Source organism: Rhinatrema bivittatum, chromosome 7 (assembly GCF_901001135.1).
Source record: "Rhinatrema bivittatum chromosome 7, aRhiBiv1.1, whole genome shotgun sequence".
Taxonomy (NCBI): domain Eukaryota; kingdom Metazoa; phylum Chordata; class Amphibia; order Gymnophiona; family Rhinatrematidae; genus Rhinatrema; species Rhinatrema bivittatum.
This window is the reverse complement of record NC_042621.1, coordinates 135,181,610-135,200,008: the sequence shown is the minus strand read 5'-3', so window position 1 is coordinate 135,200,008 and position 18,399 is coordinate 135,181,610. Positions and strand designations below refer to the sequence as shown.

Below are 18,399 nucleotides of genomic sequence, written 5' to 3'. Positions count from 1 at the left end.
CATAAAAAACTCAACAAATCCAGAGTGCATTAGATAACAGGAGACCAACATTGTAAGGTACAGAAGAAATTGTGAATAGTCCCATACCCCTAATCCCCACCCTACTCCCAACCCAATTCCCAACCCCCCCCCCCTTACCCTTCCCCATATGACACAGTTACCCAACACTTTTAGGCAATGCCAACTAATCGAGTGTAGCTATGAAACACTTTATCACAGGGTGGAGATATATTGTAGAAATGGTTGCCATGTTTTTTGAAACGACGCCAACCTTTTATGCTTATACGCTGTCAAATGGGCCAATCTGTGATACACGTGCATCTTCTCTCTAACCTTAGCTACATTGGGTATGCTAGCCTTCTTCCAATGGGCGCCAATTAAACTACGCGCTGCAATAAAAATCTGGGCACATAACCGGGACTGAGTATGAGAAATATCTTCTGGGTATATGTTCAGTAAGGCCATGGGCGCCGAGCTGCACAATGACAAACCTAACAACTTATTTACCCAATCAAACACCTCAGTCCAGAAAGATGCTATGAAAGGGCACGACCACCATATGTGGAAATAAGTACCTTGCTGGCCACACTGACGCCAACAGCGATCAGACGCTTGCGGGTATAGTTTGTGTATTTTTTCAGGAGAGAGATGCCACCGATATATCATTTTATAGCAATTTTCTTGCATGGCCGCCGAGATAGAACAGGTGCGAGCCATCTGCCAAGAAGATCGCCATCCACCAATATCCAAGCTAGCATTGAAATCCTTTTCCCAAGCAATCCTATAGCGGTCCCGTTCATTATTCAAGGAAATAAACAACTGATATATTTTGGAGATGGAGCCAGTAATATAATCGCTATTTAAACAGTACGACTCAAATAACGACCTTCCAGGTCTAAGTTGTTTCCCCAATTGTAGTGCACGGATAAAGTGAGTAGCTTGGATATATGCCACAGTATCACAATCGGGTAGATGATATTTATGGAGTATCTGTTCCCTGGTTAAAGGCACCCCCTGCGAAAGTAGATGACCAATTGTCGTGATCCCTTTTTCTTTCCAGTGCATAAATTGAGGATTTTGATAACCACTAGGGAAGTGGGTGTCATGATAGAGGGACGTTTGATAAAAATACTTGTGGGGACCAACTAGGATCCTCTGTACTTGGGCCCATATACGGAGCGTGGTAGTCAATGCCCACGGGATATAGCGCACAGGACGCCAGGAACACCGAGGCTGCCATGGCATAGCACCTAGTTTCATTTGTCCCACCAACAGTTGTTCCACAGATACCCATTGTTTAGGAGACCTAGCCCTATTAATGTCCAGCAAAGCTCGTAATTGCGAGGCAGCATAATACCAGGCAAGATTCGGTACTCCCATGCCCCCCTGTGACTTAGGTAAGTAAAGAATGTCTCGGGATATACGAGGTGGTCTCCGTCTCCAAATAAAGTCGAATATTTTCTTCTGCCAATTACGCAGAATGGATTTCGGGAGATAGATTGGTAATGAAGCAAAGAGATATAAGAATTTCGGGAGGACCGTCATTTTGGTAATAGCCATCCTACCAAACCAAGAAAAGGAGCCACTATTCCACCGACTAAGATCAACAGTAAGTTTAGCTGCCAATGGTTGATAATTTAATCGGAATAAATCCGATAAATTAGCGGACAGCTGGACACCCAGATATTTAATTTGGGAACGTGCCCATTTAAAGGGAAATCTCTGTTTTAGTTGTTGTACAATAGATGCATCCAAATTTATATTAAGTAGTTCGGATTTTTCGAAATTTACCTTAAGCCCTGATACCTCACTAAATCTATTGAGCTCTCGCATGACACCCTGCAAGGAGGAGAGCGGGTCGGATAAAATTAATAACACGTCGTCTGCAAAAAGGGACAACTTATAATGAGAATCCCCAAGCTGAACCCCAGTAATATCATCAGCCCGTCTCATAGCAGTGGTGAGGGCCTCAAGGTAAAGAGCAAAAAGAAGAGGAGACAAAGGGCATCCCTGCCGAGTTCCACGTCCAATATTAAAGGCTGCCCCATATCCGTTGTTCACCTTCACTTGTGCCCTAGGCTTTTCATAGAGCTTCCGTACCCACTGGACAAAAAATGAACCAAACTTCATCTTTTGCAAGACGCTAAACAGAAAAGGCCAATGAACTAAATCAAACGCCTTTTCCGCGTCAATGGATAATAAAACTGTCGGGATTTGTTCCCTTTGCACCCACCCCATCAGATCTAATACTTTACGGATGTTATCTGCGGCCATCCGGTGTGGTACAAAGCCAACCTGGTCGGAATGGACAAGCTGGGGAAGAAAACCATTTAGCCGGACTGCCAATATACGTGCTAGAAGTTTAAGGTCCAAGTTTATTAACGAGATGGGCCTGTAAGAAGCACAAAGGGTAGGGTCCCGGCCCGGCTTAGCTAGCACAGTTATCCCTGCTACATTAGCCTGAGGTGTAAGGGAATCAGCTGCACGTAACCCATTGAAAAATTGCACCAGAGGCGCCACTAGCGTTGCAGAGCACTTCTTATAATAGACCCCGGAGAGACCGTCCAGACCGGGAGCTTTCCCAGGTTTAAGAGATTTGATCACTGAAAGGACTTCGTTTTCTGTTATGGGGGCGTCCAATATACTCTGCTGTACATCTGTGACACAGGGCAAAGTAATATCCTGTAGATAATTAAGAATATCACGCTGCTGTATTTTGCTATCTGTGCTATACAGGGTACCATAGAAGTCAGAGAAAGCATTACGAATCTCTCGAGAGGCAGTGAGCATCTCACCCTTCCCGTTTTTGATTTTAGGAATAATAGTTTGGGTTGCTTTGGCTTTAAGTTGTCTGGCTAGTAGTCGACCCGCTTTATCCCCACCTTCATAATACACCTGACGAGCACTTTCGAGCTGATGGGTTAAATGTGCGTCGTCCAGTTTGGCCAACTCCGATCGTACCGCCAGCATTTTCTGATAACATCGGGGAGATTGATGAAGCATATGTTCCCGAGTGAGAGCTTGTAATTGCCTGGCCAGCTCATCCCTTTTTTGTTGTTTCAATTTCCGAACAGTAGAGGCCTGGGAGATCAGAAGCCCCCTAGCAACTGCTTTGGAGCAATCCCAAAGAATACTGGGCGCGGTAGTTGGGGTTCCATTCAACTCAAAGTATTCCTGCATCTGGCTCTCAAATTGGGAAACAAAAGCAGGGTCTTGTAACAACGATTCATTCAGTTTCCAGTAACGGTCCCCCTTATCGTCAGTATTCATGTCCACTTCCATATGGATAGGCGCATGATCTGACCAGGTGATTGCCTCAATTTCAGGATGGCGTACTCTATTGCAAATAGCCTTATCAATTAAAAAATAATCAATCCTAGAGTAACTCGCATGAGGAGCCGAGTAGAATGTGTAACTCCGAGACCTGGGGAAACGATTCCTCCATATATCAATCAGACTCCAGCGGTCCATGACAGCGCTCAGCTCCCTCCTGTGTTTCCCCAAGTCACAAGCTGGGGAATGGGTGTTATCCAACTCCTGTTTCAAAGTAAGATTGAAATCGCCCCCTAAAATTAAGGCTCCCTTGGCATGAGCCAAGAGTAGATGGCCTAGGCCGGCATAGAAAGTCCCTTGATCCCTATTCGGCCCATAAAGGGATACCAAAGTATAAACTTGAGAACCCATTTGGATTACTAAAAGTACATAACGCCCCTCAGGGTCAACTACATGTGAAATATACTCAAACACAAGTCGGTCAGAAAGTAAGATCCCTGTACCTGCATATTTATGGCGTTTGTCCGCCGCGGCCATGTAACAGTACGGGAATTCTTTAAATTTAAGAAGGTGTGCATGCCTTCTTTTTAAATGTGTCTCTTGTATAAAGAGTATGTCTGCTTTCTGTCGCAGCGCTTCCTTTTTGAAAAGAAAGCGTTTTCTGTATGTGTTGAGCCCTTTGGCGTTAAGAGAGAGGATCCTAACCATAAGGACTAAAAAGTAGTGTGCAGGTTAGTTCAAGAGACCACATTAACATGCCCACGAGACAGATACATAACGGACATAGTATTGGCAAGAATACATGCATAGCCACCCCACAACAATCCACACATAGATAGGCATGAGTAACATCATTTATAGGAGATAACCGTGTCATATCCACCACATCACAGTAAAGTGATTCGCCTAACCCCTTGCGAATCATGTTTCTGGGGGTGTGTATAGCAGCGTAAAAACCTACCCAACCCCCCCCCCCCCCCAGCCCCACTCTGCTAATAACTGAAAACAAGCAAAACCGAACAGTTATATGAACATATGGAAATATACAGGACTCAAATAGTAGAACGAAACTGCCAACCCCTCCGTAGGAGGGAATGGTGAATTAGTAGCCTCTTTAGCCCTCGTCGACCAAAAGGGTCCCATAGCGCAGGGGCGTTCACCAGAGGGACATCCACTCGCCTTGGCGAACCCCCTCTGCAACATAAACGCTAAACTGAAGAAAGAAAAGAGCTGCTATAAAAGCCATGAGGGTCGGACTGAAAAGTTGCAACAACCACGTGTCATCAGGAAAATCCGCCATTGCAGTCTCTCAAACAACAAGGAAAAGACAAAAAAGAAACAAAACACACAGTCATCCCTGGTCTGCAAGGAGTCCGCTAGTTTTGCTGGGTTGCCGGCAAAGACGTCCTCGTCCCGCTCCCGGTCTCTGCCACCGTGGAAGCGGCCCCGTAGAGGGACGTGGTCCGCTAGGCGCTGCAGGTACAAACTCGGATTTAAGACCCGCTTCAGCAAAGGCCCGCACCGCGTCACCAATCGATTTTATTTTGTAGGTGGTGCCTTGACATTGAAACAGTAATGCGAAGGGAAAGGCCCAACGATATTTAATCCCCTCAGCTCGTAATGCCGCAGTGACTTCCCGGAGTTGGTACCGCTTTTGAAGTGTCGAAGGCGCTAGGTCATTATATATGGCAACGTCCATATCATGCCATTTCCATCGGGGTTCTGCCCTAGCCACCGCTATAACCTCCTCTTTTTGCCTGAAATTGAGGAACTTGATGATAATGTCCCGAGGTTTATTATCGCGTCGGACCCCCAACGCTCTATGAGCTCGCTCCAAGTCTATCGATAAAGCAGGCGCCGACTCCACTAAGGGGGCCCCGTGAGAGGCTAAAAGATCTTTACAAATGGCCGTCGCTGTTGTCATGCAGTCCAGATACTGGTCCGTCTCAGGTATGCCCCGAATACGAATGTTTGAACGCCGTGAACGGTTTTCGAGATCTTCAATTTTTTCTGCCATATTTTCCACCTCCGTGGTTAGTTGATTTGTAGATTGAGTCAAACCATCTATATGAGCGCTTTGGTTTTCCGCACGAAGGTCCAATTCATCCACTCTATGCCCCATGCTGTTTAGATCCTCCTTCAACTCTTCCATGCGGGCTTGTAATTCAGCTTTGTAACTTCTCATATCGGAACGCAGTTCCATGAACCAATTCCGGATTTCGGATCTAGTGGGAATATCCGGGTGTAGGGTGCCCGCGGTCGTTTGTTCCAAGGGATCTGGGGAGGGGGTAGACTCCGCCATCTCGATGAATTCACCACGAGGAGTCTTGGCCTGAGCCTCCGCATCTGCCAGAATCTCCTCCGACAGTTTACTAAAAGCAAATTGCTTGAGATCTGTTGTTTTTCGACGCACAGCCATCCTGACAACTTCTCCTGACACCGGCTGTGTTTTGCTGAGAAAAGTCCTCGATTAATTAACGGTTTGCTGCTTGTGAGAGTAGGGCTTTTAGGGAGCAGAAGGTTTAAGCGGCCATTTTCAGCGCTGCTCACTAGCGCCCCCCTGCTCACTAGCGCCCCCCCCCTTCATGGAGATTTAACACAGGGCTATTAATGTGTGATGACTTTCGGGTACTGATATAAATAAGATTTGTAGGCGTATCTGGTAGATATCTTATAGTTGATTAACAGAATTTAATCTGGTAATCTTAGGATACAAATTCTTTAGGGAGCAGTCAAATACACGTTTATGAGGTAGTCAATCAGTTTATTAGCAGCACAAATAAACAGTTTAAAAAGATAATTTTTTTCTTTCTTTTGGTTTTGGTTTAGTTATTAGTTTTACAGTGCAAAGCTGTGTAGTAAGATAATCAGAATTTATAAGCGTTATCTCTAAACCCATCTTTGCACTGAGGAATTTACTCAATGCCAATCTAAATATCCTAGCTAATAGGCAATTAAGCCAGTGTTCTCACCCTTATCCAGGCCAGGGCACACTCCAGCCAAAGTCAGGAAACTGTCTCAATACGTCACGGGGTAATCCAGCAACTCCCCATGCAGGCGAATGATAAATAGAACCCACAGATGTCTCCGAGAGATATATATGACAGCAAAATAGGGCACAGAAGTTCTTAGCTTTAATTCTTTCAAGGGCTAGTTAGCACAACAGTTGCTTCCACGTTACAGAACAAACTGTACTGAGTATGAAACATAGTCGTAGCTTCCAGGTTCATTGCAGCAATCAAAATTCTGTTAGCAAAGCTCTCTTGGCAGAGCTATGGGGAAAGCCATGAAATAAAGCTCTTAGCAAAGGTTTTTGGATAATGTCCGTTAGAGTAATGTCAGACGTCTGGGTAACTCAGTCCCCTTTTTCTCAGAGTCAAACCTCATTGAATATTCAGTTTCATAAGGAGCAATGTTGATCTTGATTGGATGTTACCGCCTCCTATAGACACAAGATTGGTGGGAAGCAAATGATGTCGCCTGAGTCTCAACACATAGAATTATTCCCTGTTGGATAATGAAGTTCAGAGTCTGTTAGCAAAACAGGTGCTAAAAGAATACCTATGTTATAGCTGGATACAAACGTTTTAACCAAGGACATGTTTTACAGTTCTTGTCCAAGGTTCTCCTTTCATTTGGGATGTGGTGACAACTCTATGATATGGAGAAACAATCACAGTCCCTTTTTCTGTGTATGAATCACAGTCTCATAAAATTGCTAAAATCATCACGTAGCTACAGACTCCATGTTTGAGTTGCATAGATCTATACTTTTTGCTCAGTCTGTATGCATAGCAGCAGACCTCAAGTTCATGATGCGCATCCTTAAGGGTCATTGGCGTTTCTCCTACAGATTTCAGGAGTTTACTAAAGATTTTATAATCTTCAACCAGCAGTAGTGACAAAGGAACGCTATTCCGTAGACTGGGGACAACTCTTGAAAAAGCGTGTTTACATGTTTCCTGTACATAAGAACATGCCATACTGAGTCAGACTAAGGGTCCATCAAGCCCAGCATCCTGTTTCCACCAGGGCCAATCCAGGCCATAAGACCCTGAAAAGTACCCAAAATCTAACTACACTAACTGCACTAACCACATCCTCTGGCAACAAATTCCAGATTTCAATTGTGTGTTGAGTGAAAAAGAACTTTTGTCCGATTAGTTTTAAATGTGCCATATGCTAACTTCATGGAGTGCCCCCTAGTCTTTCTATTATCCGAAAGAGTAAATAACTGATTCACATTAACCCGTTCTAGACCTTTCATGATTTTAAACATCTCTATCATAAATATTGTAAATGAACAATTCTTATACTAAGCATCACTAGTTGATGAAAATCATCAGATTGTAACACCCTAGATGGATAATGCCATTTTAACAGATTTTTCAGATAAGTAGGACAGTTCTCATACATAATACGAAAAGTTAATGTTAACACCTTAAATTTTATCCACTGTTCTACAGGGAGCCAGTGCAGTGATTTTAGTACACATGTAATGAGGTCCTATAGAAAGCAACCAGTCAGTAACATTGCAAGGTAGTGAAATGACATTTATGGATAGCTTGCAAAAGTATTCAACCCCTAAAAAGTCAGCAGATTTGTATGGATTACAAATGACACTTGCACATATTGTTCCACATAGTATGTGTATTGCAAACGAGTATGCTCTTAAAGTGAATTTCTAAAGTCACAGTTCATTACTTATCTGCAATTTTTATTAAATAAAATTAAAAACTGAAAAATGATGCTTGAATAAGTATTCAACCCCTTCAGACTAGTACTTGATATAATCACTTTTTGCTGTAGTAACAGCTTTAAATCTGTTGGGGTAAATTTCTACGATCTTTGCAAACTGTTTGGGAATGATTTTTGCCCATTCTTCCTGGCAGATTTGCTCGTGGTGGTTCAGGTTGGTTGGATGATGATTATGGACTGCAGTTTTCAAAAGTACCACAGATTGAGATCTAGACTTTGATTTGGCCGTTGTAGAACATTCACCTTTTTGTTGTTCAACCACTCCTGTGCTTGGGCTCATTGTCCTGCTGAAAGGTGAACTTTGTTCCAAGTTTTAGTTTTTTAGCAGACCGAAGCAGGTTGCTTTGCAGCATTTCCCTGTATATTGCATCATCCATCCGGCCTTCAATTTTAGCAAGATGCCTATTCTCCACTGAGGGAAAGCATCCCCACAACATGATGCTGCCATCCCCATTCGTTAAGAACATAAGAAATGCCATACTGGGTCAGACTAAGGGTCCAACAAGCCCAGCATCCTGTTTCCAACAGTGGCCAATCCAGGCCATAAGAACCTGGCAAGTACCCAAAAACTGTCTATTCCATGTTACTGTTGCTAGTAATAGAAGTGGCTATTTTCTAAGACAACTTAATTAATAGCAGGTAATGGACTTCTCCATGAACTTATCCAATCCTTTTTTAAACACAGCTATACTAATTGCACTAACCACATCCCCTGGCAACAAATTCCAGAGTTTAATTGTGCGTTGAGTGAAAAAGAACTTTCTCCGATTAGTTTTAAATGTTCCACATGCTAACTTCATAGAGTGCCCCCTTGTCTTTCTATTAACTGAAGGAGTAAATAACCGATTCACATCTACCTGTTCTAGACCTCTCATGATTTTAAACACCTCTATCATATCACCCCTCAGCCTTGTCTTCTCCAAACTGAAAAGTCCTAAACTCTTTAGTCTTTCCTCATAGGGGAGCTGTTCCATTCCCCTTATCATTTTGGTTGCCCTTCTCCGTACCTTCTCCATCGCAATTATATCTTTTTTGAGATGTGGCGACCAGAATTGTACACAGTATTCCAGGTGTGGTCTCACCATGGAACGATACAGAGGCATTATGACACTTTCCATTTTATTCACCATTCCCTTTCTAATAATTCCCAACATTCTGTTTGCTTTTTTGACTGCTGCAGCACACTGAACCGACGATTTCAATGTGTTATCCACTATGACGCCTAGATCTCTTTCTTGGGTGGTAGCACCTAATATGGAACCTATAGCATGGGTTATTTTTCCCTATATGCATCACCTTGCACTTATCCTCATTAAATTTCATCTGCCATTTGGATGCCAAATTTTCCAGTCTCACAAGGTCTTCTTGCAATTTATCACAATCTGCTTGTGATTTAACTACTCTGAACAATTTTGTATCATCTGCAAATTTGATTACCTCACTCGTCGTATTTCTTTCCAGATCATTTATAAATATATTGAAAAGTAAGGGTCCCAATACAGATCCCTGAGGCACTCCACTGCCCACTCCCTTCCACTGAGAAAATTGTCCATTTAATCCTACTCTCTGTTTCCTGTCTTTTAGCCAGTTTGTAATCCATGAAAGGACATCGCCACCTATCCCATGACTTTTTACTTTTCCTAGAAGCCTCTCATGAGGAACTTTGTCAAATGCCTTCTGAAAATCCAAGTGCACTACATCGCCCGGTTTACCTTTATCCACATGTTTATTAACTCTTTCAAAAAAGTGAAGCAGATTTGTGAGGCAAGACTTGTGTGATGGAGGCTTTAGGTGTTCTGCTAGTATGTAGTTTCTGTGTAGGGATTTACAACAATCTGGCTTTAATCTGTTTTCCTAATAGGAGGTACATTGGTGATTAGGGCCTGATGTAATATTTGCAGTATGGCTTTTTCATAGGTTGAGTGCTAGCAGTTATGATTTGGAAGGCACTATATTGGAATTGTTGTTCAGTTTATTCCTGGCTTTCTGTGGGCCAAGTCCACACCAGGTACACTTTACCATAGGTCTAATACCATATGGGATCTAGGAAACCACCATGATTACTATGAGAAAGGTAGTTTGTCTATTAAACTATTATTATTGAAAGTGTGTTTTTTTGCAGTGTATGCCTATATAATATATATGTTGTTGTAAGTGATATTTTTACTTCATAAGATTGTACTTTGAATGTGTATTTTCCATATGCAATCTGCCTTTTTAGGTTGGGGAAGTTAATAAATTTTAAAATGGAAAAGAATGCATAAGTTGTAATTATATGGGGAAGGGAGAAAAGTGGGAATGACAGGCTGTAAGGTTTGTCTAGGGCATCTAATACTCTTGTATCAACCCTAAGAGAGAAAGTATGTCACACACACAGACTCCCACCATTCACCAACCTCTCAAATCCCCAGGGGACAGATCCTGGAGATGGGTGGGAGGCAGGCAATAGGGAATGGAGGAGTTCTATTTGTAGACCTCTATTTGTAGAGGTGAGGCGGCCAAAGCCTGCCCCGCCCCATTAAACATTTCTCCAGTGCCCCCTAGTGTGGATGCCGAAAACTGAGAATAAAAAAAATAACTGGCCCAAAAACTGAGTGGTTAGAGCAGTGGGCTACAAACAAGGGAAGCCAGGGTTCAAATCCTATTGCCATTTCTTGTGACCTTGGCCAAGTCACTTCACCCTCCATTGCCTTCCCCTGCCCTGGCCCTCAGTGATTTTGCCTGCACCCGGGCCATGGGGATGAGGGGGGTGCCGTTTCCTCCTTCACTTCAGGCAACAGATTGCCTTGAACTGCCCCTGGCCACAGCTGTGACTAGCAGTTGTCCAACTCTACTGAGTATATGCTAGCTTTTTGAATATGTAATTCACATACAGGCCGATGCAATATGGATATGCTAAAAATGTGCATCCAAATTGGGAGCGCCCAATGCAATAAGCAAATGAGGTGCCACACTAAAAAGGACGCACTAGGGATAAATTGTGCGTCCCTAGTGTGTCCATGGCATCGGGTGTCCGAGAGATATGGCTATGTGCTGGTTAGGAAAATGGATACTCAATTTACAAGTGTCCGTTTTTTCCAGTGGCAGCTATTTTACTGGCACAATACGCATGCACAATATACATGGCCCGGAGTGTGTATATTGTCGGTGTATATTGCGTGCCCTGAAATTTATTTTTATGTCAAGACTTTTTTTTGCATGGTGCTACTTTCTGTGATTCTTCCTACTTAGTATCACGACAATACTAAGTAGGAGAAACCATAGAAAATAGGGATGTGAATCGTGTGATCGATCGTCTTAACGATCGATTTTGGCTGGGGGGGGAGAGAAATCTGATCGTCATGGTTTTTTTTGTAAAAAAATCATAAAAAATCGTAAATCGGGGGAGGGCAGGAAAACCGGCACACCAAAACAACCCTAAAACCCACCCCGACTCTTTAAAACAAATCCCCCACCCTCCCGAACCCCCCCAAAATGTTTTAAATTACCTGGGGTCCAGTGGGGGGGTCCCGGCGCAATCTCCCGCCGGGACATAGTGAGGGCAAAGGTAGCGCCGGCGCCATTTTGAATATTGGCAATATGGCGCGAGTGCAGGAGGTCGCTCCCGGACCCGCGCTGGACTTTTGGCAAGTCTTGGGGGGGTCAGGAGGCCCCCCCAAGCTGGCCAAAAGTCCCTGGGGGTCCAGCGGGGGTCCGGGAGTGATCTCCTGCACTCGTGACGTCCTGTCATATGGTAAGGGCAAAGGGCCACCGGCGCCATTTCTATTAACACAGCCGTGGCCCGAGAGCAGGAGATCGCGCCGGGACCCCCCCCTATCCCCCACTGGACCCCAGGTAATTTAAAACATTTTGGGGGGGTTCGGGAGGGTGGGGGATTTGTTTTAAAGGGTCGGGGTGGGTTTTAGGGTTGTTTTGGTGTGCCGGTTTTCCCGCCCTCCCCCGATTTACGATTTTTTGACGATAAATCGGGGGAATTGCTATTGTATCGCGGCTCTAACGATTTTTGATGATTTAAAATATATCTGACGATTGTTTTAAATCGTCAAAAAACGATTCACATCCCTAATAGAAAAGCAGGTTTTTTTGTTTTAAAGTTCAGCCCTTGACATGCGGGAAGACTTTAAGCCTGCTCCAGGGCAGGCTTAAAATTTTACGGGTTAAAAAGTGCGCCTTGGGACCACAGGGATTTTTTACAAGCTCCGCTCTCTGTTGGGCAGTTCATTGTTTTATGTAAACCGGAGTGATTTGTAGTCCCTACAAGAACTTCGGTATATAAAAATTAAAAATAAATAAATATAAATAAATAAATGCAGGGTAATAGCTAATAGCCTCATCTACATGGCATTTACATATGATGAGCCCTATTAGCTACACCTTTGTTTGGACGTGCGTTAAGCTGTGCACTAGGCTGGGCGCACTTTATTGCATCGGCCCCATAATGTGGCTATGCATATGTAGAAATGCTATATTAGGGGTACTGTTTATATCTAAAATAAAAGGTAATGAGATGGTTGGTTTTACTCCCCGCTCTTTAGTTTGGAGCCCTTGCAGTGACGCAGAATGGGTCCTCTGAGAAATCCTGGTTTTAAGTGAAAAGAACCAACTGGAGAGGGTGATGAACCTGCCACTATATCAAACCTCTATCGTTCCGACTCGGGATGTCCGCAGCTGCAAGTTGTCCAAGAGCAAGACCAAAGAGAAGGAGAAAGAAGAGCAGGTAAGAATTCCTTCATATCTACTTGTGCAGGAAACATGGAGCTTGGCACTCAGCTAGGGCTAGAAGCACATCAGCATAGCTGGTGTTTTCAGCCACAGTTCCCAGAATCTTGCTAGATACATAAAATGCCAAACTTAATAACACAGAATTATCTTATGTTAGATTAGAGGCTTATCACATGGCAGGTTATAGGTTTTTGCAGATGAGTGGGTTGGTTGTTAAATAACACTTAAAAGCCACTGCCAATGTGAAAGACTTGAGAAGTGACTTACTTGTAATGTTCCACCCATTTTCGGTGAACAAGCATCACATTACAGCCACACAAGATGGGAGGGGGGGTGATGTATTCCCAGAACACTGATTCAGTCCTTTTCCTCTAGCTCAGAAACTTTTGCATTTTGTTCTGGGCATGTGCAGGACTTCCCATTCTAGTATCCTGTGCGACCTCCCTCAGTCTAATTTCATGCGCTTCGTAAATGGTCAAGAATTTCCATGAGTCACCGCAATTGAGAACAAATTTGACTTTCTTGACTTTTTTTCCCTTTGAAAGAAACTAAGAATGGCAGAGCAAGCTATAATATCGAAAAAAATGGAAAAGTCCCTTTAAAGCTTGTAAAAATTGTCACAATAAAATGGCACTTGTGGATCAACGTGATTGGTTTATCCGCTGCCTTTGACCAGACCATCACCTCATGTAAACTATAATCAATTCTCTTTACACCACTTCCAGCATTGATATTCCCAACAGGGTAACCAAATATTTTACATCATCTCTTTTAAAGCACCTTAACAATGTTTTAAGGAAGTGCAATATAAGGTGCAATTTAAAATGAATGGCAATTTTCATTCAACTTCCTAAGGCTGCTGTATCGCTTGCCACATTGTTACCCCAACAAGTTATAAATCAACAATTTTTACACTGTTGTTACCAAACCCGCTTACTGTCCCGACGTGGCAACGTTTCAAACATATAGTCCTTCCGTTGGTAATTTTGAAAAAACGCGAAATTCTTTAAATGATCTTCCGTCAGTCCGACCTATTGTTCATGGTCAGCGCCATTCAATGTCAGTTGACTAATGAGCCGAACGTCTTTTATACGTCATCTAAACTAGTAACACCAACCAATCAACAAACAAATACCAAGACCCCACCAATGGAAATGCTAATGTGTAATTCTCCAAATCTTATAGGGGCCTCCCATCACACGCCTCCTTTATATCAATGTCGCAAAATTGAGTTCTTCGTTCATCCCCTTAGGTATTGAGTGTTTTTAGTGTATAAATCCAAAACGCCTCACAATAATTAAGCCTGGTGCTCAAATCACCTCCACGAACAGAACTGTAAAGCTGTTCAATTATAGTCCACTTCAATTGTGAAAATTCATGCCCTGCCTCCATTAAATTTTGAACCATCGATGCTATCATTTTAACCGTATTAAAGTGAGACTGGTGTTCCACCAATCTAACTTTAATAGGTCGTGTTGTCCATCCCATATATCTCTTGGGACATGGGCACATTATCGCATAAATTACATTCATCAAATTGCAATCTGTATATGTTTTTCTCCATATGCTATACCCCGTAACTGGTTCAATCCACTCATCACTTATTACGGTCTGTTTGCACCAGCTGCATTGTCCACATTCAAAGTGTCCTGATGGGATCCACTGTCTGGGTTTGACTTCCCAATTGTGAATGTACAACTTTGTGTCAAGTGTTGGTCCCTCTGGTGGTCGCTATCTGTGGTAAACCTCAGAAGGTTTCATGAAGCGCTAGTACATGCCAGTGCTTCTTAATAGAAGCGGCAATAAATCCCACTGCAGTGGTTTGTTTTAAAACACAAATCAACCTTGATTGTTCTTTTGTTGGTGTATATTGAAGAAGCTGCTGCCTATCACTGTATTGAGCCCGTTTATTTGCATGTTGTATTGCTTTATGAGAGTATCCTCAGGCTAAAAATCTTTCCTTTAATATCCTAGCCTGTTTTTCAAATTCTACTGCACTAGAGCTGATCCTTCTAACTCAGAAAAACGGGCTAACCGGCAAACCCATTTATGGGTTTGGTAACAACAGTGTGAAAACTTGTTGGGGTAACAACGCGGCAAGTGATACAGCAGTCTTAGAAGTTTAATGAAAATTGCCATTCATTTTAAATTGCACCTTATATTGCATTTTAAAAAAAAACCACACAAGGGAGGTGGTCGGAGGTTGATGATTATAATCAATAGCATCTAATAGTGCCGTGGGGCATATATAATTATATGAAACCAACAACCCCTTCCTTAAAACATTGTTAAGGTGCTTTAAAAAGATGATGTAAAATATTTGGTTACCCGGTTGGGAATATTGATGCCGGAAGTGGTGTAAAGAGAATTGATTATAGTTTACATGGTGTGATGGCACTTTTTGTCCAGTTTGATTGTTTAGTTGAATATCACATTGTGTGGTGGAGTGGTTGAAGTCTTACCAGACTATGGCAGTTCAAATTGCATCCCCTGTGGCAGAATGTCCATGAGGACACTCATTTAAGAGGCCTAAAGCTCCAAAAAGGATCGTAAATTGTTCCTCAGAGCATAAGGAATCAAAACATAAGCAACAAAGATCACCTTCTTCTGAAACAGATATGTGTCTGGTGCAAAAACGTCGAGACTCTAAATCAGCACCACATCCAGATGGCGTACAAAACTTGGCACCGAAATCTTTTTTCATCTCATCTGACCAGCACAGAACAATTGGCGCTAAGAACAGCGCAGAAGGCACACAATGCAGACAGCGGACCAAAACCTCTCAGTGCAGATTCATTGGGGCAAGCGTCATCTTCAACGCATACACCCCCCAATGCCATGTCAATGGCTCAGAGGACATCTGGCAAAAGAAAATTTGCCAAGAAAAAAGAACCCATAAAATGAAGAACCTATCTGACTCGTCTTCTTCACCACCTATCTTAGGGCTGCATGCAATGCCCTTTGCCTCTGTGCAGGAACCAAAAGTATCATTTCCATCTTTTCAAGACTGCCACTCATTTGCACAAAAGTCTTGGACAGACTTTGTCTAGACATATGCTCATGAACTACCTACCAAGGAAAGAATCATAAAGAAACCAATTTTGAAAAAATTAAAGAAATGCAGGCCAAGTTTGCTCTGCAACCCTCAGGCCTAGAACAAATTCTTTGGATGCACAGCCAATTTCAATGTCTTCTGATAACTATACCTTCTCCTAATCATTCTTATCTGGTAATCCTACAAGTCCGATGACTTAGAGGGAGAGTTTCCTGGTGTAAATCCCTCTCCAGAGCCTAATCGAGTGACTATACTTCCTAAGTGCAACACATTCTTCATTTATACAAAAGATGTTGGATGCCCTAGAATTTAGCCTCCATGAAGAGGAAGAACCTATAGTGGAATGGCAGGGTGTGTTACAATGCCTACAAATACCTAAACAGTACAAGGCTACTCCAAAGCATCAGGCATTGCTTCAGGTCCAAATAAAAATATGGAAGACATCCTATTCCATCTTTCCAGTAGCAAAAATGCCATACAAAAGTGTCCAGAATACAAGGTACAACTACATCGTGGAATCAGCCATGAAAAAGGCCAAGAAATCAAATACTTTCTTGATTACTCCAGCTGGTAAAGACTTGTATATTCTGGACACAGCTGGGAAAGGAGTTCATCAAGGTGCATCCTTACAGTCCAGAATAGATGCCCACCAAATTCAGATCATTCACTATCTGTTCAACAACCTATAACAATTAAAGATTATTGCACAAATACTACTGGAATAATAGCTAAAGCAGTTCACAGAGGTTATGAAGAATGCTGAGGATTCTTCATGCCATCTAACACATTCCATCTATGACTCCTATAATGCCTCCTTAAGCTGCAGTCTGCATTGTCACCAGAAGTCTAGCTTGGCTCTGGGCATCAGGTCTGAGAGAAGATCCATGAAAAGGCAGAATCACCCCCTGCAATAGGACAACCTATTTTCAAACAGAATCAGAGTGCAGCCCTATTGTCTTTGTCAGCTTCGTAAATGGATACTTCTCAAAAACGATACCTACCGTAGACCATATTAATGCTCCTAATGCAGATGCTGCAATACTTATGGCTAAAATAGACAAATACTTAGGTACTGTGAACACTACAACAGCCCCAGCAGCAGACTTAACAGCCACAGGCACGACCAAGAGTGCGCGTGCAGCCTACCCAACAGCTGCCAATTGGATTTTGATACTACACATCCTTTTCAACAGAACAGCTAAGGTTTTTCAGTCATCAATGGAACCTCATAACTTCATACAAATGGTTTCTAAAAATTCATCAAGGTTACTGTCTGAATTTCCAAACATTGCAGCCTTAAAATTTCCCTCATTACCACCATAATTCAAAAATTCACTTGCAGGTACTGAAACAGGAAATAAATTCTCTTGCACTCCAGATCCATCCAACCAGCACCTGTCAGTTAACAAGGGAGCAGATTCTTCTCCAGATACTTCCTGATTCCAAAGAAAACAGGTGACCTCCGCCCCATCCTGGATCTGAGAGATCTCAATATCTATTTAAAAAAAGGAATATTCAACATGGCCACATTAGCCATTATATTGCTGCTACTAAAGCAGAACGACTGGTTAACATCGCATGATCTAAAAGACCCTTATGCCCACATTCTTATAAAAAAAAGCACAGGAAATACCTCCATTTCATCTCGCAAGAAAAGCATTACTAGCACAGAGGCCTACCTTTTTGGACTATCAATAGCAGTAGTGGCAGCACAATTAAGGAGGGAAAATTTGCTGGTGTTTCCATACTTAGATGATTGGCTACTATCAAGTAACAGTCCTCAATAATAAATGTAAAGTATGTATTTGTATTCCTACCTTCCTTCGGCTTCATAATCAACTTTCAGAAATCCTCTGTTCATAGGGACAGAACTCGATATAATTCAAGGCAAAGCATGTTTAATATTGCTGAAATTGATGAAGCTCAAGTCACTCATAAATACCATAAAGAGCCTTCATAGCATCACACAATAGAAAAACATGAAAATCCTAAGACATATGGCCTCCATGAAACAGGTTACACCTTTAGTGAAACTCAAAATGAGATATACTCAGTGGCACCTCAAAGCACATTGAGATCAACAAACTCATACATCTAACCTACTTCAGTTGGTGGCAAAGTTTAAAGAACCTTCAAAGAGGAACAGCTGTCCATCCACCATAAATACAAGCAATCATAACAGATGCTTCCAACCACGGATGGATCATACATATTGGTTCACGATGTTCTCAGGGTCTCTGGATAATGCAAGAATCATCTCTGCATATCAGTATTTTGGAGTTGAGTGATTTACAATGGCCTCCAAGACTTCCAACGACATCTTGAAAAGAAAGCAGCCCAAATCTGTAGACAACCAAGTTGCGATGTATTACCTGAACAAACAAGGAGGCACAGGTTCCTACAGGCTTTGCAACGACACTATTTAAATTTAGATCCTGGCCATAAAAAGAAAAGTGCAAATTACAGCGATCTATCTCTCAGGCAAACACAGTCTTCTTGCAGACAAGTTAAACCATCAGCTCCAGCCGCATGAATGGGAAATCAACAACCAGGTTCTACAGCCCTTTTCTCTCTGTGGGTATCCCAACCAT

At 42.6% G+C, this 18,399-nt stretch overlaps 1 protein-coding gene across 13 annotated transcripts in view; it reads left to right on the top strand.

The window, feature by feature from the left end:
• Window positions 1–18,399, top strand: part of MARCH8 (membrane associated ring-CH-type finger 8) — a 376,426-nt gene that overhangs the window by 65,574 nt on the left and 292,453 nt on the right. For all 13 annotated transcript variants that reach the window (XM_029609208.1, XM_029609210.1, XM_029609205.1 and 10 more), the window contains one exon: window positions 12,567–12,748. In XM_029609208.1, coding sequence (XP_029465068.1) covers window positions 12,647–12,748 — 102 coding nt within the window. In that variant the 5' untranslated portion in view covers window positions 12,567–12,646. The remainder of the gene's footprint in view (window positions 1–12,566; window positions 12,749–18,399) is intronic.